The 21,849-nt window shown below is 33.6% G+C and overlaps 1 protein-coding gene across 1 annotated transcript in view; it reads left to right on the top strand.

The window, feature by feature from the left end:
- The window catches only part of LOC129222875 (homeobox protein Nkx-6.2-like), a 48,378-nt gene that overhangs the window by 24,981 nt on the left and 1,548 nt on the right, over positions 1 to 21,849 (top strand). Inside the window, exon 2 of the mRNA XM_054857434.1 lies at positions 18,381 to 18,550. Coding sequence (XP_054713409.1) covers positions 18,381 to 18,550 — 170 coding nt within the window. The remainder of the gene's footprint in view (positions 1 to 18,380; positions 18,551 to 21,849) is intronic.

Below are 21,849 nucleotides of genomic sequence, written 5' to 3'. Positions count from 1 at the left end.
GAATCACTGCACCAAGAAATACAAATACAAAAGGAATTATCAAACACAGGTTCTATACCCATCTGGACTGATCCTAGCCAATTTATCAATTATTCCAGAAAGCCACTACAAAAAATTGTTCAGAAAAATAATAAACAACAAAGGTTCAAAACTGAACCTTGTAGAACCTCAGTTTCCTAAGAACAATTACCCTAACAAGTAATCTTTGTTTCTCCTTTCTTCGTTTCTAACCGAAATTCAAGTTTTTCCTCCTTTTCAAACGAGTCAGTTTGCTTAGCAGAGCAACGTGCGGGACTAAAAGCTTTATGAAAGGCAATGTAAACATCATCTACAATTTTTGTGATTTATCACTATTGTAACCTTATCTTATACGCTATAAAACTCCATTCATCTTTTCAAATTTTAATGCCATTTAGTTTCTTGTGTATGCATATAGTATAGCTTCGATAGCAAGACACTTAACCTTGGAAGAAGTTACTCTGCTTAGTGAGAAACAGAAGGAATTCTCATTACTGGTACCACTTCAATAAACGTAATTGACGAAACAAAGTAACTTTAGTCCGTCATAGTCGTCCACCGGAGTCCAAGTTCATGTCTGTAACAGGAGCTGTTGCTGAGTTTTTTAGATTCAGTGGTGGTTTGCGTTTCGTCCGAGTTAAATTGCCAGCGCGAAATACCGTGAAATAAGCAGATGCTTTTACGGTGCAGTAGATGTCACTCTTATTTCTCTATCAGTTAGAAGTGTATAATGAATCGCAGTGCCACACTCTGGCACGTGTGCCTTGGGTTGTATTAAAAGTTCTTGAATACGTTTGTTATTATTTCAATAAAAAGAACAGATAAGAGACATCGATTCTTTCGATGTAATCGATTTAGTCTTTAAAGCAGTTCAGAAGAAAAAAGTTAAAATCTGAAGTAATTACTGATTTAATAACGAATAACGAATAAATACCTTTGTGCTGAAAATTCAAAAAATCAGTATTCCAACGTCAGAAAGCACAAATATTGCAAAATATTGCAGACACGTGTTTCGGTGTTACAAGGAACACCTTTTTCAATGCAAAGAAATGTGAGCTTCCGAGAAAAGCAACACGGTGGAACAGGAGATATTATAAATATCAAAAACTAGAAATTAAGCAAAACAAAAAAGATAAAATGACACCTGGAGGCAAAATTTATTATATAATTCCATCAGGGAAAAAAACCGTTAAGTAATAAATTTTCCAAGAATACCCATAAACAATGCAAAAAGTCCAAAAATGAAACCACTCTGAATAAATTAGCAATAAATTTACCAGCGGGAAAAACTATGTATGAAAGCAATGTATCAAATGGAGAAATGCATTTAAGAACAAAGTGAAGGATAAACATATTGAAATTAGTTAATCACAAAACGAAATAAGAAAGCAAAAAATGAAAAAAAAAAATAAAAGTAAGAAATGTACGACGTTTACATAAAAAATAATATAAAAACTAAACCAATTTTAACAAAGGAGTCCACACAGAAGAAAAATAGGGAATTGCAGTAAGAACATTGACTAAATTAGAACGGTTCCTCAGGATGTGGAAAGATTCCCAAAAATCAAGATCCAACGAATTGGGGCATTTTTGGATAATTTGATAAGAGTTAAAATCAAAAGAATGATAATATGATTCCCAACAGTGGCTGACAATACTGGATTTATTCAGCTGTTGTTTCCTCACATAGTATTGATGTTCTTTTAACCGAAATTTCAAAGAACGGCGGGTCTGTCCGATGTATCCGAGTCCGCAATTGCAAACAATTTTATAGATCCCACAACAATTAAGAGGATGAATAGGATCTTTAAGAGAAGAGAAAGCAAGTTTATTAATAGGAGAAAATACCACTTGGAATTGGAATCGCTTCAGAATCTTAGAAACCTGAAAACTAATACCAGGGAAGAAAGGCAGAACAACTAAATTCTTAGTGTTAAAAGTTCTATTAAGAGCAATATTTTGAGATTTTTTGCAAAGTTTTTTATAAATGGAATCAACTAAGGTGGGCGAATAGTCTCTATCAACAGCCATAGCTCTTAAATAGTTGAGTTTCGCATAAGGAAGCTCAGGAGAAGAACAAATATTCATTGCACGATAAACAAATGTGTTGAAAGCTGAATATTTTTGATTAGGAGGGTGAGACGATAATCAATGTGGGGGTAATGAAACAGCAAAAGGTTTGCGATAAACTGTAGTTTCAAAACCGGACTCAGTTCGAGAAACGAGAACATCCAGAAATGGAAGGCAATTATTCTGTTCTTTTTCACAAGAGAATTGAATATGAGGATCAATGGAATTTAAAATAGATAAAGCATCATCAATGCTTAGTTGATCGTGATTCATAAGAACAAAACAGTCATCAACATAGCGAACATAGAATTGAAACTGTAGTTTCTGAAACAACTTGAGCTCAAAGTAATGCATGTAAATATTGAATTAGTCTTAGTAATTTACTATTTTATTAGAGGAATCAAAATCAAGCAACTTTATTATTTTCTATTTAGATTTTTAAGACTTTTAAAAAATGTAATTTGCTGTTTATATTTCGCTTGATTATTTCTATGCGGAGACTTCATTTTGAATTTGAGTGAAAATTATTCTAAATTGCAGTTTGATGGCATCGCCTACAATTTTCTCTAATCTTCCTACATGTAATTCCTGATTTCGCCAATTTTATTTGAGCTCCTAATTGTTTCCAATATTGTTCTTTACCAATTCAGAATTAATTGAACTTTCGAGATTCTTAGGCTACTAAAAGTTTATTTATTTGTTTATTTTATTTATTTATTTTTTTTCGTTTCACTGTCAAGCTCAATCTCAAAGTTAAAAAAAAATTACTTATTCTTTTGTCCTCATGAAACAAGTCCTTATTTTATTCCTATTTTGTTTTTCTGTCTCTGCTTTAATGTTATAAAATAATATGAGTAGAGTTATTGCGAAAAACACAGCTAAAACAAATTAAAAATTAAGTTTGCTCTCTAAATGAAGTTTTGGCATACATTCGTCGAAAATATTATTGATTGTAAAAAGAGCAGCAGTTTTGGCTACTGGTCAAAATCAACCAACAAGTCTGTATTAAGAAGACATTTTGGATCAGCTAGTACTGTCATCAACGATATTTTCATCCAACCATAATACTCCTAGAAACTAATGATATAATATTTACCGTTTGAAAATAACTATGCATTTTCGTAACTACGACTTTGTAATAACCAATCAGAAATGTTAGTTACAAGTTTTCAGTTTATTTTTTATGTATTCATTAAATGTGCATTTCATATTTTTGTTTGATAATTTGTTTTACTTGTTTTATTTTAGTATCAAAATTGAAGCCTTGAAATTATAATGTGAGTCAGTCGGTGAACCTTGACACTCGGGTTACACTTGACACTTGACACCCTCCGAGACCACCCGCACCTATTAATTGCTCGGTTTATCGGTTTTAAATGCTCAGATAAATCTGAGCAAGTGGGTCTCTGAGGAACTTTATTTAAATACATAAAACATTACATAATTATCTGTTACAATTTTGATTTGCTCTTGAGAAACATTTTGATAATTTAACATCAATATATGTAATAAAGTAGACAAAACCAATGCATAAAAGCTTTACAATGATACAATAAAACATAAACGACACTAGAGAGTTGTTGCTTTACAAAAGATAACGTGTTAAAGTGCAGAAAAAAAAACTAAATTTAAACGATATTAACTATAGAAAATAGAAAAAATATGTGTACATTAGTCAACGCCTTGAAACGTGAAGCCTTCATTATCCGTCAAGAGACTGAAAATCGATTAAAGTCTGATGCAAGTATGATGCTGTGAAAAGGCGATAAATATGTTTCACTCGGGTTACAGGCATACTTATAATTTATATCACAGGTATACGTATACCTCTTACAGGAAGGCTCACCAAGGGAAAGGAGTCATGGCGCAGATTGCGCCATTGAAATTTTTAGAGTGGTTGTTTTGAGGAGTATTTTTCACTTTTTTGGGGGGGGCTCTTGCTTCTTTTGGGGGGGGGAGGAGGATCTTTGCGATAGTTAGGGGCTGCGCTCTTGCACTTAAGGGGGCACCCCTGCCTGTTAGTAGGAAAACCTGACTCAGATCTAGAGCAAGAGTAGATGTCAGCTATATCTGTCACCTATTTCTCTAGAAGAGGATAGGCTAATACCGTGATCAAAAACAAAATTTATTTTCACTTTTTTTTTTTTTTTTGAAATACTAATTGACGGAAAACACCTTAGTAAATCAGTTTCTTTTTTATGTACATAGGAGAAGAAAAGTGACTAATCAAAGCAAACACTTAAACAGGTATAGTTAAAAAATATTCTTTCGAGATCAAATAATATCATTTTCTAATGAGTAAAGACTGAACAGATGAAAAGGGTAGATCAGTCTTAATACCAACGTTAAACAAAGGTTGCAAAACTAAGAGCATTTTGTCTTTCCGAGAATCGTCTCCCCCCCCCCCTAGTGCGCATGACTTTTCAGTAGGTAGCCTCTTCAAGTATAAAAGGAGTGAAATCAACAATTCTGACCCAAGAATCCATCTTGAAGGGTAAAAAATGTGTTGCCGTAATTTTATTATCATAAGTCATAATTAAACCGAAACCTTGTCTTTCAGTAAGTCTTATTTTTTAATAGGTATCTATTAACTGTAGTAAATTGTATTTTTCTTATCCGCATACAGCTTCCAAGCAATTATATACTTAACCCTTTTTTTTTTAATATTATATAGCGTTATTTTGTGATTTATCTCTAATCGTCAATTCAATTACAACATAATTTGTGTTGCACATATATTTTTACATTGGTTTTAACTAAAAAACATGTATTTTTTAAAGCAACTTCCATGCAAAAATTGAGTAGTCAGAGAGTTTATGATTAACCGCAGTGTTTGCAGATGCGACAACTGCTAAAGATGCACAAATTGAGAAGTGTATATGCACAAATTATGAACCACATTACATGATCATTTTAAGCTGTTTTAGGGTTGGGCAGGGGTTCTGAAATTAATTTTTGACCGCAGCACCATTTGGCATGAGTATCTGGGGCGCAGAACATTGCAAATTGAACAATCGCAAAAAAAAAAAAAAAAAAAAATTTGAATTTTGACATTTTGAATTCAAATTATGTTTTTTGCAATCCCGTGTTTTTTTTGCGTGTGTATGTGTGTGTGGGTATGCGTGTATGTAGGCGTGTGTGTTTGTTTCTGTGTGCAGGCATGTGTGTATGTGTGGGTATGTGTGTGTATATATGTGTATGTGTGTGGGTGTGGGGTGTGAGTGTGTGTGTGGGTGTGGGGTGTGAGTGTGTGTGTAGATGCGTGTGTTTGTGTCTGTTTGCAGGCATGAGTGTGTGGGTATGTGTGTGTGTGAGGGGGGGTATGTGTGTATGTGTGTGTGTATTCATGCTTGTGTGTGTAGGATATGGACGCAACCTGAAGACTGTTTTCGCTAGAGGAGCAGCATCGTGAGGCCGGTCGACGGTGGTGCTGCAGAGGAAGGGGGGGGGGAAATAAAATCAGCGTAACGCCAAAAACAGTCAAGTGAGAACAATAAGCAATCGTGATTGCTCAAAAAAAAAAGGACTATATAAACAATTTTATTCACTTTTTCTCCTAAAAGATTTCTTAGAACACTTTACAATAAATCTCGGATGCCACAACAAACAAAACTAACATCCTAACTATTATGAATGTCTTTCAGAGAGATATTTCTCACAGAATGAAATGTTTTGAAGGTCCTTCGCAAGAATAACCCACTATTTCAGAGCTTCCAACACTTTCGGTAAAAAGGTTTGTAACTCACTCGATCTCTTTTAAATGCTGCTCAGGGGCACATTTTATCCTGAAATCTCTGAATCTCTCAAGATGGCGGAAAGCCAAATAGACATAAAGGCTGTAAATATTTCGAGGGAAGATTAATGGCACGCGGTTTTAGAACTGGCCACACGTCACTTAATCTTGCTGCAAAAGTGTGGCCTGATATTGTATTGTTCATGTACTTGAGTTGGAATGAAGAGAGTTGTTTACAATTATCTTGCTATCTAATGATACGATGGAGTGTGTGTTTTCCTCAGCGCCACTCCACTGTACTCAAATTTACGTTTGTTTCTCAAATGCATTTTATATAGATGATGTAAGTATTTTACACTAAATACCTTTCAAAAAGTGTAAATTCAGAATATACAGTAATTTTCAGCAAAATGTACAAAACTATATTTTCTTTTCTTTTGTTTTTGTTGTGATCGTGCTTTTAAAGCAAAGAATAAGGATTAAATCGTATTTTATAACCGGCAAGAAATTTTTATTTTCGAGAGCAGTTTAAAAACTAATTTGCATATTATGACATACTAATTGTAACCGACTTTGCCCGTAATAGAAAAATAAAAGGTCTTTTGGTTCGCCAGCATATTAAAAAATAATGTATGGTGAATTTTCTCGCCAATTAACTTGTACCCATGTTACGGTTCCACGTTATGATAGTTTCGTAATTTACTCGTCTATCTTATGATAAATTTGTTCTTAAAATTGGAATAGAAAAAGAACCACAATGCATTTTCGAAAAATCGCTTCGAGGTGCACACCCCCTGCTACAAACTAACTTTGCACCAAATTTCATGAAAATTGGCCGAACGGTGTAGGCGCTATGCGCGTCACAGAGATCCAGACATCCTCCGGACATACAGACATCCAGACAGAGAGACATTCAGTTTTATTATTAGTAAAGAAGTGAAATTATCATTTTCAGACACGTTTTAGCGGTAATCTGCTTTTGGATTTCTATCCGTAATCTCATTTCTTTTGCATTGAAAAAAGTGTTCCTTGTAACACCGAAACATGTGTCTGTAGTGATCTGCAATTTTGTGCAATAAAAGTTATTCCTTATTTTACGTTTAAGTACAAAGGTGAAGTCTATGCAGCTTGAGCAACAATCTGTTGTAGTTGTTCGATTATCCACGCAGGTTAAGAAATATTTTGACGATTAGGTATAATTAGAGAATGCATGAGTTTAACTTTTGTGAAGAGAAAGTTCGAGACGTAGTGCTATTAAATTCAACTACATTCATGAAAAAATTGTATATTATTGTGAATTTTATACAATAGTTTGCGGACATTAATAAAAACCGCGATTTTAAGAAATGACTGCACGAATCTGTTACATTTTCACATGAACTTATGTTTTACAAATTACTTAAACATCAATATGCTAAAAAATAGTAAAATTCGTCTCTAAAGAAAAAAAAAGAGTCTAGGATGAGTCAACAGCTTTCTATTCTGAATGAAGTTTGCATTTATACCGGGCTTAAGTCAGAGAGGAGCAAAGGGGTGTTTGCATATAGGGGGCCGGAACTCCAGAGGATTCAGACCAATTTGATAGCAAAATCGATTTAATGAAATTCAATCGAAATGGATTGAAAACTAGATAGTGATATAAATTTATTTATTTTAAGCTATTATCGTTTATCAAAATTTTTATAGTTCTATAGCTGAAAAGGATTTATTTTTTCTTGTTAGTCCCCAAATGTTAAATTTCGAATAGGACCGCCAATATTGGTGCCTAGAGACTCAGAATTTCTATGTTAGATTCTGTATTTAATTAGATCATGAGCACTTTTATAGATTTAATTTTTATATGCATTTTTAGTGCTATACATCACTTTTACACTCTCAATTGTGCAGTTTCGTGGAAATTTTGGGCATCAACCAGAATTTTTAAACTTCAATCTATTTTTGCATTTTAAGAGCTTAAATACCAGTCTTAGTTTTTGTATACAACTACTCATTTCAATAGTGGGAATTAAACAGCAGTTAAAGCTTTAACCATTCATGCATTTATCGATTTTGAAATCTTAAACAGCAATTATTGTAATAATTCAAACATTAGTTTAATTCGTGAAATACACCGCCAGCTCAGTCATTTCCAGCCGAGGACTGAGCTGGCGGTGTATTTCACGTATTTCTGCTTTAGCCCTGGCTAATGGGCGATAATTTACTGAATTAGTTTAATTATTTGTAGGAATTATGCCAAGCTTTTGAACACCACTCTGCGTTTCAGAACACTGAGTAAATTGCTCATTTATTAAGAGGTTCGTCATCATTTAAAACTTATCAGTCTTCAATAATCTAAAATCTTGAATTCAGTCATTTTGGGTAACTGTGAGCCATAACGGTTAATTTTGTGCCATTTCAAAATTTTTAGTATTATTTCACCCGTGTAGTTTCTATATAATTCCCGGTTTAGTGTCATTTTTCCCTCGATTTTTTTCCAGTGATAACTCATCAAGTGTGTTTGTTGCCTTGTGTATTGGTTGTGTTTTACAGGTTCTGTTGCCATCCTGCGCTTCTTTTTTTTTTCATTTTTGCTGAAAAAATATTGCCAAGCCGAAAAGTCGCCAAGCTGGGGATTATACTAAAGCTGTTCAATTTGACATTTGAAAACACTAATAGGCCTAGCACTTCACTCTCCTGGAAAATTTACGAACTATTTTCTACTTTTTATTTTACCGAAAAAGAAAAGTGTGCAATATTGTACATATCTCATTGTGTCATTCACTAACTATGAAATTGCTGTTTATATGCTTTTTTTGAAGTTCTTGCAATTGCTCTTCCTACTCTAGGCAATATTATAAATAGCACGTATCATATGTGTTGTAAAGTAGAAATCATATGACGTTGTTAAGTACAAAGGAGAGCTTGTTTTAGCATTTAGACATTTAATATTTTTCTGCTTTAATGTTTTTAAATTAATTTATTTTCATCCCATTTCTAACGTAGCTCAAAGCAACCCTAAATGGCAGGTCAACTTTGAACGAGGCGAATGATTCATTTAATTAGGATTTCATAATTATTATTTTATAATTTGTGGATCACTATAAAGTAGTTTAGTAGTGTTTCTTCCATTTTATATAAAAGTACTATAAAACTGTCAAAATATCAGTGGGGCATTCAAAATACAGAAATTGTAGAAACCGCTTTCAGGATTTGCTTCTGCTTTAAGTCACTTAGCATGCGTCACCTGAAAACTCTCATCTTTTTGAACTATCGAAGTAGAGAAATAAAACTTTTTTTAGTGTATTTCAAACATATTTAAGTTTAAAAAAAAGCAATAGAAAAAAATCGATAGTTTGATCTTTTTTAAAAAGGTGCCATGACAGCTTAAATTTATTAAAATTTAACTGTCGGACTTTGTTTCCTTTCATTCCTTTATTTAGGGGGAGGGGGCAGGTTTTGGAATTCTTTATGTTTGGTATTTATTATTTATGTAAGTTTTTAACTGCACTAGTTAAAGAGGTTTTTTTTTTTTGTAGTCGATCAATTTTCCATTTAAGAAGAATTTGAACATCAGTTATCGACTCTATTTCTCGTGGCTACTCACAACGAAGTTATATTTCTTTGATGGTGAAGGGGTTCACTCTTTTGACCCCATTCATTGGCGGGGGACTGACTCCGGGGGCACCTGAACAAACAAGGCACACGTGCATTTCCCATTCCCTAACCCCCTCTGCGTAACTCAGGGAGAAAGGGAAAGGACCCGACTGTTGTCTGCGGGGTAAAGTTCATCGGAAGCTGCGCTGAAACAGACCATGCCAGTATATCAAGTCACTGGACGGAAAGAATTTCATATTTCTCTTCGAATGGGGGAGGGGGGACACCTTGCTCGGAATGCAACGCGTGAAGTCTAAATGAACTTATAGACTGCTTCATAGAAATTGCAGAGGCAAGCGAACGCAAGAAACTAGGACGTGAAAATGAGCAATTCTGTCGAGTAATTTGTCTTCGCGAACGTGCTGTTTTTGTTTAATCACTAGAATTTATACTCAATACTTTTAAAGCATAAAAAAGTACTTTTTCAGCAATTTTGGGTTTCGTGAAGAACAATGTCCTAGGAGTATTTTTTGTCATAGTAAGGACAAATTTATTGATAAAAGAATAATTGAATAGGTATTTCAAAAAAGTGTCAAACGACAAGTTTTTTAATTTCAGAAAAAAATTATATCATCATCATCATCCTATTCAACTGTTCAATAGGATTACAACTGTTCAAAAGATGCATCCTTTTCAAATTAAAATGTTGTAACCCATAGAGAAATTCTTGCCTTCTCGAAAATTTAAAGATTGGTGCTGGATTGGCGTTTGAAATAAACAGTTTAATTAAATGCTAAGTCAATTCAAAAACTGCGCGCCATTTCAACTTTTTCCACGCTGGAATTTCATCATTAGTGATCGCTTAAGGCCAGAGCCCGATCATTCTGGTATTGGACATGGAGCACATTTTTGTTTCTCGGCCCCTCTAAGGGGTTAATGTAAGAAATTGATTAAAAACGTTTTGAATGGTGACATAATTCGGAAATCAAAGGCACTTTCGAATTTTTTCTTCGAAAGTGCTGAAGTAGATTCAGAAACTCTTCCGAGGCGTTGGTGGTAGCGGTTCTGTACTAAAAAAATGAGACTGAAGTTGGGGCCAAAGTTTAATGTTGTGAGTTACTCCAAAATTTTGGTTGTCCCCCCAAACCCACACTCGTCGTTTCAAGCATTTCTTAAATATTTAGCGATTATTTATTTTGGCTAAGAAATGTCATTTTGCGTATTTCTTATACTTGTTTCAATGATCCTTCAAATCCCTGACAATCTTATCAATTTATTTCTGTTAGATTTTTTGAGCAATTACGATTGCTTATTGTTCTCATTTGACTGTCCTTGACGTTAGGCTGATTTTCTTCCCCCCCCCCCCCAGCTTCCCTCTGCCGAACTCCCGCCCATCGTCCTCTGCAGGCGCGGCTCCTCCTGTCCTGAAAAATGTCCCCCGAAATCCGCTTCTCCTGGTCAGTGGCGTATATGTCCTACACAGCTCTCACACACACACACACACGCCTATGTGCATACGCAAGTCTACGCACACACAAACCTACATATGCATGCGCGCCTACACACACACACACACAACGATACACACGTAACTGCCCAGGAGAAGGGCTGGTTTGGGAGGTCAGGAGCAGTTTCTGGAAACAATAACTCCAATAAGTAGTGTCCTGTCGCAACTCGTGATTGCGAAAAACATAATTTGAATTAAAAATATCAGAATTCAAATTAATCTTTTTATTTATTTTTTTTTTTTTTTTTGCCATCGGCCAACGGCATCGGCCATCGGCCATCGGCAATCGGCCAACAATCGGCATCGGCCCATCGGCCAAAAAATGCCATCGGTAGAGCCCTAATATATATATATGTATATATATATATATATATATGTGTGTGTGTGTGTGTGTGTGTGTAACATTATTAATTTCAAGAAAACTCTTTGTAAATCAGAATTATTTCTCCATTGTGTTAATTAAAATATCTCTATGTTGTTACACATTTCGTAAACAGGAGGTATTTTCATGCTTTTATGTGCTTAATTTGTTGCATTCTTGCTAAATTTGTCGATTATTCTATATTTGTTTTCATTCAGACTCTTACCATTCTCATTTTCACTCTTATCTTACATTTTGAAGCTTTACCTATATTCTGTTCTCCCCTGTTGTATATTGTTTCTAAATAGGGTTAATAAAAGGGGGGGAAACCTGTGTTTTTTAAAAGAACTGTTTTTTTTTCGGTGACATAAAATTCAATATAAGGCACAAAAATCAAGAACTCTTAAAATAAATAAATAAATAAATAAATAAAAATAAAAAGAACATAACTTCAAAAATACTCCGCGACTGAAAAAATTAAAAAAAAAAAATATTGGGGATGTTAAGTCCAGGATTTGAAAAATTTGGCCAATTGTGATACATTTTGGGGCAGACGTTTTCATTACAAAAAACTACACGCGTGCTCATACAGATCTCAAAAACTTATGCGTTTCGCTTTTACTATAATGTCGGGTTTAAATAAATTAAGAAATGAATAAGTACCTTTGGGCAAGTAAAAATAGAAAAAATACGTTACAAATGCACAATTTAAAAGTGCGAGCTTTTAGATATCCAAAAGTCACGGTTTTCTGTATTGAAAAAGGAGTTCCTTAAAACCTTTAAACACGTGTCTGAAATCTAATGCAAATTTGTTCGATTATAAAGTTGTTTCTCCTTCTGTTATTTTAACTAGGTAGTTTTTCATAAAAATCTGAACTGGCGTCCTAAAAGTTGCCTTCCAAACCAGAGAATTGAATTCGGTCAGTAATGTCATATAAATCCAAGAATACTTTTAACAAAAGTTTTTGGAGGAATTTTTATGAAATAAAATACTGTTTAAGGATTTTTTTTTCATAAATAATCTTTTTTGGAGTAAATCTGAAGAAATTACATAACACGAGAAGGGATTCAATAACTATTAAGTAGGGAATGTTTTCCTATTGTGTGTGTACCTGTTGAATTTGAATTTAAACGTTGTTTTTGGTATTGTTATTTCAACCAAATTGTTTATCACGAAAATCGGAAATAGGATCTTAAACAATGCCTTTAAAACCAGATTATGAAATTCGGTCTGTAATGTACCATACAAATCTAAGATTACTTTTAATAAAAGTGTTTTCGGAAAAAAAAATTCTGAAATTAAGAGTTTATAATTATTATTATTATTTTTCGTAAATAATCAGAAGAGAAAACCCCTACTACGAGAAAGAATTTAATAACTATTAACTCGCTATTGTTTGCCTACTAATGAACATCATTTGAGGGTCGATGCATGACTTTTTTTCTCTACACACTTTGTAAAGGTTATAAGTGAAAGATGTCTATTTCATCTCCCTAAAAGTCCGAAAAGAAATCTTCTATTTTCCTTGATTTAGCTGGCATGTCAGAAGAAAATAAACAAGGATGAAGCCTGAGATTGATCGATGCGTTTCCTCGAAATGCTTGAGGAGAGATTGTTGCCAGATTCTTTATTTAACTTTTACATTTATCATTTGTTGTTCTTTCGGTTTCAGTCAATGAATGTTCTATTATTAAGGTACTTAAAATCTGGCTACAATTGCTCACTTGCTTCGAACCGCGTTATCAAATTCAGTAACCGTTTTGGAGTAGAATAACATTTTCCAAACTGAATCGCGACCTACTAGTAGGTCAAAAGTTGATTTGTGGTGGTTAGCAGCAGTATAGTAAAACTTAATTTTTACTGTCACAGAAATTCAAAAAGTGGTTTTATTGCAAGAAAAAAAAAAACTTTCGAAAAAATGTGAACACAACAAAGTTTAAAATTTAGGTTTAAACTGCAGAAAAATTCGGTTTCTGCATAAAATGAAAGCAATTCGATAAAAAAAACCTTATGACTCTGAAATCTTAGAATTAGACACTTAATAATATATTTTTTTTGGTTTTTAGAAGTTCTTTTGGCGCATAAAGCTCTCTCACGCTCTCTCTCTCTCTCTCTCTTACTTACTTTTTTTTTTTTGGGGGGGGGGGGGTTCAGGACTACAGATCATAAACGGTTTGTTAGAATTATGTATGAATGGAATGGCAAAATAACTGAATGATAATAACTGAATGAAGGACATTTTTAATTCTAGCTCGATGTCTCTGAAATAAAATCAAGTCCAATAGAGCCCCCCCCCCTCACCACATCTGATAATAAAGGGCTTTTGATGAATGGTTCGCCATAGTTTAAAAGTCTAAAACTTGAATTACTATATTTACATCTTTGAGAGGGTCTTTGAATATAAAGATTTCCAGATTGAGAAGAACGTTTTTAAAAGAATTTGAGAAAAAGTTCCTTTTTGGCAGAATAAATTTCATCGTCAGATTCCAAGAGAGATGTTATTAAAAATATTTCTTAAATGCTGAGGTCATTACTTAAATAAAATTCATTGTTATGAGAAAATATTCGAATCATTTGTTTTATTTTTTAAAAGCTTTTCTTGTTAATTGCAGGTGAAGAATACCGAAAATATTTTCTTTCTTTCTCCTTTTCTTTCGTCTGTCGTCACTATCAATCGATCTCTCGTACATTTTTCCATCTTTACTCTACTGGAAATGAAATAGAATTTCTTGCTTTCTTCTGTTTTATTTAACAAAAATCGTCTTACTGTTCAGAGAAATTATTTTTATTAGCATTCTTAGTAATATCACTAGAGCTGCGACAAATTGTGTTTCCAAATGAGTAGTTAAACCTTCAAATTTACTAACGTTCCAAATTTTTAGTCGCTCTTCTTCAACATGAAATACTTAAAAATGATCATCCTTACCAGTTGCAAATAACATACTGAAAAGAATGGCAATAATTGGACTTTCACCGTACCTAACTGGTCATCTTGAAGAGTCTCAAAAACACTGCTTTAGAAAGCATTCACAGCTAAGATAGTCGAACAACTAAGAAATTATGTAACGTAAACATTTATTTTTACAATCTGCTATAAATAAATAGCTGCAGTTTGTAAAAATCCAGATGTGGCTTTTACCCAGAAATTGATTGACTTTTTGTTTTATTTTTAAGATAGATATTGGTTGTCTGCTTAAAATAGCTACAAACTCAGAAGTATGATAGTATAGTTATCCAGAATTCACGTCTTACAACAAGTCGGGGTATTGTTTAACGAAATTTAGACGGTGAAATCCTCAAAAATTCTTTTTTGCCAGTGAAGTTGGTTGTGATATAAATTCATATTTCAATGTTGCACTTTTTATTTTCCACGAGGCATAGTAAAAATGGCAATGAACATTTGTTTGACAGAATGTTAGCAACATTGCCTCTGATAAAATGTTCAGTGCTAGAAAAAAAATGGTACATAAATTAGTCCAAGTTAACAATGTTTCAAACACAAGAAGAGAAATAAAAGATGCTTAGTTTGTAAAAGTAGCAGACAATAAATATTGCCTAAAACACCACTAAACTAGCGTTCAGTTCCCTGGAACGGTTTGCGAAATAGTGGTTTTAGTTATGTGTTTTAAGTATTTTACAAAAATATTACTTTAAACAATTGCTTTATAACTAAACTAACAACAAAACTCAATCAGCCTTTTCTTTTAATATGTCGATTTAAAATATTTTATTTCCACACAGGAAGAAAACCATTTCTCCGATACTACTATAATAAAAATTTAAGGCCATTTTTCTCACTTCCTCTTCCTGTAAAACATTTTCAAACGGGAACTTCAATTATTTTCACCGCAGGATCTAAACTGAATCATTACCTAATTAAAACTCATAAAAATTTCACTTCATTAGCGAAGCCTCAAATGCCGTCAAAAATAAGCCATCACGAATGCACCGCCAAAAACTAAGTGAGAATCCCTTTTACAAGACAGGCTTGGAATTAAAAAACTAATTCTTTTCCACTTTAGCACAATACACTCTTTTATCACAAACTCGACTCTTTATGGATCCCCTTTTATAGGAATTAAATATTGGACGGGTACTTTAAGAAGCAATGAAAAATTTATCTTCCTAATTAGCAGTCTGCTTGAATATATCAGGCAGGGAGAAGATGAAGTAGCGCATTTTATCCGCAATCCTCGCTCTTTTCCGGAGACAATTTGTCTTCGGAGATAAAAGGAGCGGCTAAAATTGCGCACGCCGCCTTAATATCCTTCCTTTCCTTAATAATCATGTTTCGCTGATAGCTACGGCTTAGCTGATAGCGAACTTATTTTGCCGGAGAAAGAATAGAGAAATGAGGAGAATAATTTCATTCCGGAGAACAGCGCCATCTGGTATCGGTAAAGCGAAATAAATCTATCGCTTACCTGGAGAAACCGAGAGCTAAATGGTTTCTCTCAACCATGTTTATTTCTTTAAGGATTAAATCGTACCTTTTCTTAATTATTGTGGAAAATGTTCACTTATTAGTTGTGCGTTGAAGTAATGATTCATAAAAACTTCACGCACGTCCACTGGCCAAGGACAGATCCAGCTTGTAGTTTTGGAAGTGAGAGAGGGTCATCGTTAAAATTTAACCCCTCAAATCTGTATGAGGAAAGTGGGTCATAAGAGTAATATTCAGTTCCATATAGAGGATCTGAGGTTTCTTCCGTCATTTTCTCTTGAATTGAAACCCGAAAAAACTGTTTTAGGCTATCTTTAGTTGCTTTAAGAAAGGTGATTGGAGCAGGGGAAAATCCATCTAAGTCACGGATATTCATATTCAGTCGAAAATTAGTTATGAACTCCCTTCCCCCTCTGATCTGTATGGTCATAATTTATTATGACCGCCCTTCTTTAAAACCAGAAGCTGGATCTGTCCTTGTTGAAAAGAGGTGACTTTTGGCAACCCTAATTCTTAACTGTACGTTAAGATGCCACTTTAAAACTGAATAAGAAAAAACCTGTTTTGGGCAGTTTTTTTTTCTTTTTTTAATTTAGTTTTTGTATAAAATTACTAAATTTTCCCATACCACCGACATAAACAAATTTAAGAGGAAGCTTGGAGAAACCTTTATTAGTTGTTTTGAACTGGCTTCAAATAATAACAGCAACTAATGATTTTAACAAATGAGATTGAATCAGGCGACTGAAAAGAAAATGCCATTTTACTGTCTCTTTTCCATTTTTTACAAACTGTAGTAAAAATCTAACATTACAGCTGGTCTACATTACTTGCAAGAACTCAGTAGCTTGTTGAAATCACGCTCTCTTCCTGAAATATTCCTAGAAGTTAAGAACCAGAAATTCGTTCAAATTAAGAAAATCATGGGTTAAAGAAATATAACTTCTAACCTGCATTCCACAGTATACACACTAGGGTTTCCAATCCCGCGCCGAATTCAGTCCCGCGGAATTGACTATATTCTTCAAAAGATTGAATTTTTATGACAAAGAGAAAATGTTGTGCTTTTTAGGATGGACTGCTTTATTACTTAAATTAGTACTTTTCTTGAATTCCGTGAAGCAGTTGTAAAGTACTGCAGTGTCAGATCCGAATTAGCAATTATCGTTTGGTTAGCAAAAGTTTGCCTGGTAAAGGATTTTTAACTCTAAAAATAATGCGCTTGATGAAAACACAATGTGGGTTCCACTGCAATTTGTTTTACTAAAATTAAATAATTGTGGGCAGTAAGAAAAAGATCCGCATTAACTTCATCACCTTAGATTTTTCTTTTCTTGTGCTGGGTTTTTGCTCAAGAACTGCGCTAATTTTGGACAATGTCTGTTGGATATGTGTTTTGCTGTATCCAATTTAACTTGCATTGAAAATACCTTTGTTGCTTCATTAACGTTGTTCACTGTATCAGAGAATTTGATTCATTACAGCAAGGGGTAAATAATGCTTGATTTCACCATTTCACCATTTTGCAGTCACAGTATAAGCGTTTGGATAACTTCGCAAATTTTACTTTGAAGAGGAATTCAAAAACACGAGCAGTTTAACTTACTGCACTGTCACGGTAGTCAACCTGTGTTTCATACACGTTTCTGTCACCCCTTTTAAAGTCATGCCGAACATATAAATGATGTCAGATTTTTCATTACTTTCTTCTTTGGAGTGCATTTTTTGAAACTTTTAGGTTTTGAGTGCATTACTAAGGCTTACAGAAGTGCTCCAACATTGCATTCAGGCTACTCAGCGAGTTTTAGACTTAGTTGTAGAGTAATACACTTTCTCTATTTTTTAAGCGGAATTTACTGAATTTTAAATTTTAGTGATAGTTTTTAAAAATGCTTATAAGTTTTACGCATTTCCTCAATTGCTGAACGTATGAAAATTGAAACCACGAATGAGAACAACAATTCCTTCTCAGAAAAATATACTCAATTTTTAATGTATTTCTGAAATGGTAAATCCATTGTTGGTCATATGAGACACAGTTTTACTTGCTCTTCTTGCTGACATACGAGAAAGAAGATTCAAATTTCAGATGATCCTTGTGAAAATAATCGTTTTATGAGCGGCAAAAACCGGAAAACACTCGAATGGGAAAAAATTTGAGGGATTCGGGATTGGTTACCCTAGTACACACCCATTTTGTTATTATTAGTTTTTTTTTTTTTTTTTTTGTTCATTTGAGCAGTTTTTGTTTTTTACGTTGCCTTTGTGTTTCCTGTATATTTTCCAGAACTGAATTATTACTCTGTCGACCGTTTTTATCAAAGCCAAAACTTCGCCAAACGCACGATAAGCTGTCATTTGACAAAAATGGTCCACGGGTTACCACTTGAGTACCTATTTTCTTTATTTTCATCCTTCTAATTGCGATTTTTAGTAAAGTAGAAAACCTAGGGATACTGTCTTGATACGAATAATGATTCAAGATTATTGAGGCTAAAAGTTTGCGTCACAGATTTACCTTACTGACTTGAAAGGTTTTTTTTTAAAGTTTGATATTGCAGGCATGAATCCTAAATGATTACTTTTGATTTCAGTGTAATTAGTGGAGAATAAGTGTTATATCAGTTTTTCAATGCTTAGCCCTCATCTGATCGGTCCTTTTTTAACTTTCAGCTGTACAGAACGCAGTGGACAAAGATGGCAAAAAGAAACACACGAGGCCGACGTTCTCTGGGCACCAAATATACGTTTTAGAGAAAACTTTCGAACAGACGAAATACCTAGCTGGACCCGAAAGAGCGAAGCTTGCCTATGCATTAGGAATGTCTGAAAGTCAAGTCAAGGTAATAAAATCTTTTGAAGTTTACTATTTAAGTTGCAATTTAGTTTTAAGACAAAAAAAAAAAAAAAAACAGGGACCAAAAGCGCTTGATTAGTACCTTGTACTTTTAACGAGCATGTCCCTAAAAATGTGTCAAAAAATATCGGATATATACAGAAAAGGAAAGTCTAATCTCCACTGACGCAGCGGGGATTTACCTTCTGTCGAATGAGGGGGTTGACCATAAGAGCCCGTATGAGTATATGAAGTTCATGAAATACCATGAATTAGAATTATGTGTTTAGAATGTTTTAGAATTAGAAAAATGTGTGCCAAAGGTTCTGGGAGAGAGCGAGTGGGATGTTGGTCATACTAGTTCGTACAATTTGAAATACCATATTAGGCAGCACGTTCATGAGGGCCTGTTGAGCCCCCAATTTCCCCTTCACTGCACCCCGACTGATCCTTATCAGCATTTGCTCATACACAATTAAAACTCTTCAGCATTCCTGTTTAAATAATGCTATTAATTGAAGGAGACGAGAGATTCTAATTGGCTATCTTAATGTCAAATTTTATCGGAAATTTTCCAATAAATAATCAAATTTCTACTTTTATGTCCTGCGATTTCTTCAAAAATCAAACAAAATAATATGTTCCATCCTATTAATAACTCCTTATTCAGAAAATGAAGAACATTTCATGTAATTAATGAATATACTAGAATGAATAATGTTTTGTGGTACAACTGTAGTTCCAAAGTTAAATTTCAATTACAGTTGTAATTCCAATTTGACTTCGGAACACAACTTCCGAAGTTGTGTTCCATTCTAACCTTTCACAAAGATTATTGAGAATGAATTTACCAATATAGAAACATTAACACAATAATAATTAAATAAAAAACCCAAAAATGTGGATTAAAAAAAACTGAATTTTTCAGTGCTTTACGCATATTGGCTTGTCATTTCGATAAAAACATGACATTCGTTTTCTTGGTATAAGTTTTACTGGCAAAAAACTGCTATTGATTTGCAAATCCATGACCAATGAATCTTGCAAGTTCACAGAAAGTTATTGGCCCATACAGTTAAAGCGATACGTCAGTTCTCACAAGAAAACAGCAGAAGGAAAGCGTAACATTTTTGCACTATAATCATCAAAGCTAGGCGCATTTTATTTCATCAGACTTTAAAATTAAAAGTTAAAGAAGAGAAAAAGCCCCGTGCACCCATTTTTGTTTCCCCTCCCCCAATAGATTTCCTATTTTTAGTGTATCAATTCCTCTACCAAACTGGAATTCAGATACTACTCGCTTCTGAAGTGGAAACCTTGTTCTTTGATCTGTTTTGGTTCTTTTTGACTATGTCATTCGTTTTGGAAACGAAAAAGCTTCTAGCCATTATGGGAAAACAATTTGCATAACATTATCCTTCGAAGAACGTAACATTCGGTTTTCACAGTCCTTCTTTATTTTTATTCGGTTTAGCATCAACTTATACAATTTCTTCCATTAGTTCTTCATACTAGATTTTAAAACGTTAAATGAACGTCATGGTTAAAGAAATTTTTGAGACAGAAGAGGTAATATTCAGAATTTTTTTTACAAAATAGAGATACTATAAAACAAGGAGCATTGTCATTACAGGTACTTGATTGTCAGGAAAAGAAAAATGAATGGAATAATCGAAATAACCACCTTTTGTGCAAACTTAACATATTACACAGTTATACTGTCCATGACCTTGTACAGAGACATTTACGTGGGGCACTCCCATAATTTTTCCAAACATGAATAGGCAACAACATGCTGTCACATGAAATAACTGTTATACTTAGTTGGGTAAAGTAGTGCAATCATCCACCTTGTTCGAAAACGTCAGCTAGAATGTTGTTAGAGTGTACTAAATCTAAATTTAGGTTCGAAACAGAAAACGAACTTTAAATAAAGCTTTTTAAACCGTTTTATTCGTATATTCCTAACCCTTTGGAAAAATAATTCATATCCGACGATTATAGCATTATTTATAACTATTATGCTAATAAGCATTTTTAAATATAGGAAACAAATTCCTTACTGTCAATCTTTGACCTCTAACAATACTTTTGAAAACCTGTTTCAACAAAAATAAAACGAACATCAGTTGATGGTAAAATATACACGAAATCGGTGACATTAATCATCTAGAAATTTCAAAAATTTTAATAAATCTACTTTAGGCTACCTTTCCTTACTAAAATAAGATCACGAAGATTGAGAAGACATGACTTTGCAGAATAAAGAATACATATTTTTAAAATCTTATATAAAGAGAAGTAACCTTATATAAAGAGAATGCATTAGTTAGTAAAATTGTTCCTCAGTCTGAGCCAATTTCTTCAACTGAAAGTTAGACATTCAGGAATCCGAGTTCATTTGAAATACTCCAATTTCTATAAAATAAGCAATGCTAGCTTCCACGCGATTGAGCCTGTGAATTGAAATGCAAAAACCAGCGTTCAAACAAAATTATAATGACTTTCATCGACTCTTTTCATCTTATACACTTCACATTTCCCCCTACTTTTCATGAACTAACTTTCTTTTTGAAAAGTGTAGGATACTGCTCGCCCAAATGATGTCTTGTACCCACTTCCATAGAAAATCACGAAGCAGTTTACTAGAACAGAGAACAGCGTTTTAGAAGTCTTCCCATTGTTTAGAGATTACTATGTAGCGATGGCTGGCTGTTTTTCCTGCATTCACACTGTGCTGACAGCGGAACAACTTTTACAGCATTCATTAGGTTTCATTGAGAATTTACGAATACGTTTATGGGAACTTGGCGACAAAACCTTGATATTTTCAGAAAAGAAGAGAAGGTGGCCTCGGAGGTTTTATTGCATATCTCACATTCAGTAGGTATCTCGTCTATCAAGAAACTTTTCCTATACCTAAGATAAACAGTGATTTCTAAAAACTTTCATTCCGATTGATCGACTTTTGGTACTTAAGAGACATGCAACGATTCTGAAGATCAGATAAAAATTGATTTTCGATCAACTTGTGTTTCATTAAGGGGTCTCAATCCTCTTCAAATGTTAACACGACATGATAAATACTCATTAGTTAAAAGCTTGTAACTAGATTTCTATATAGGTTATGATTAAACTTTAGTTTAAAATGAAAGCTGAAAGTCTGAAGGAAAAATAATTAATAAAACATTGATGTAATATGCATTGAAACAGCAAAATTTTGTTCCAGGAAAAAATCATAATAAAAGTTACTTTTTTCTCAAGCAAAAACAACATACAACAGCGCGCATTCTCTCTTACTGTAAA

The sequence above is a fragment of the Uloborus diversus genome, chromosome 5, assembly GCF_026930045.1.
Source record: "Uloborus diversus isolate 005 chromosome 5, Udiv.v.3.1, whole genome shotgun sequence".
Classification (NCBI taxonomy): Eukaryota; Metazoa; Arthropoda; class Arachnida; order Araneae; family Uloboridae; genus Uloborus; species Uloborus diversus.
Note: the sequence above shows the minus strand (reverse complement) of the source record. Positions and strands in the feature narration are given on the sequence as shown.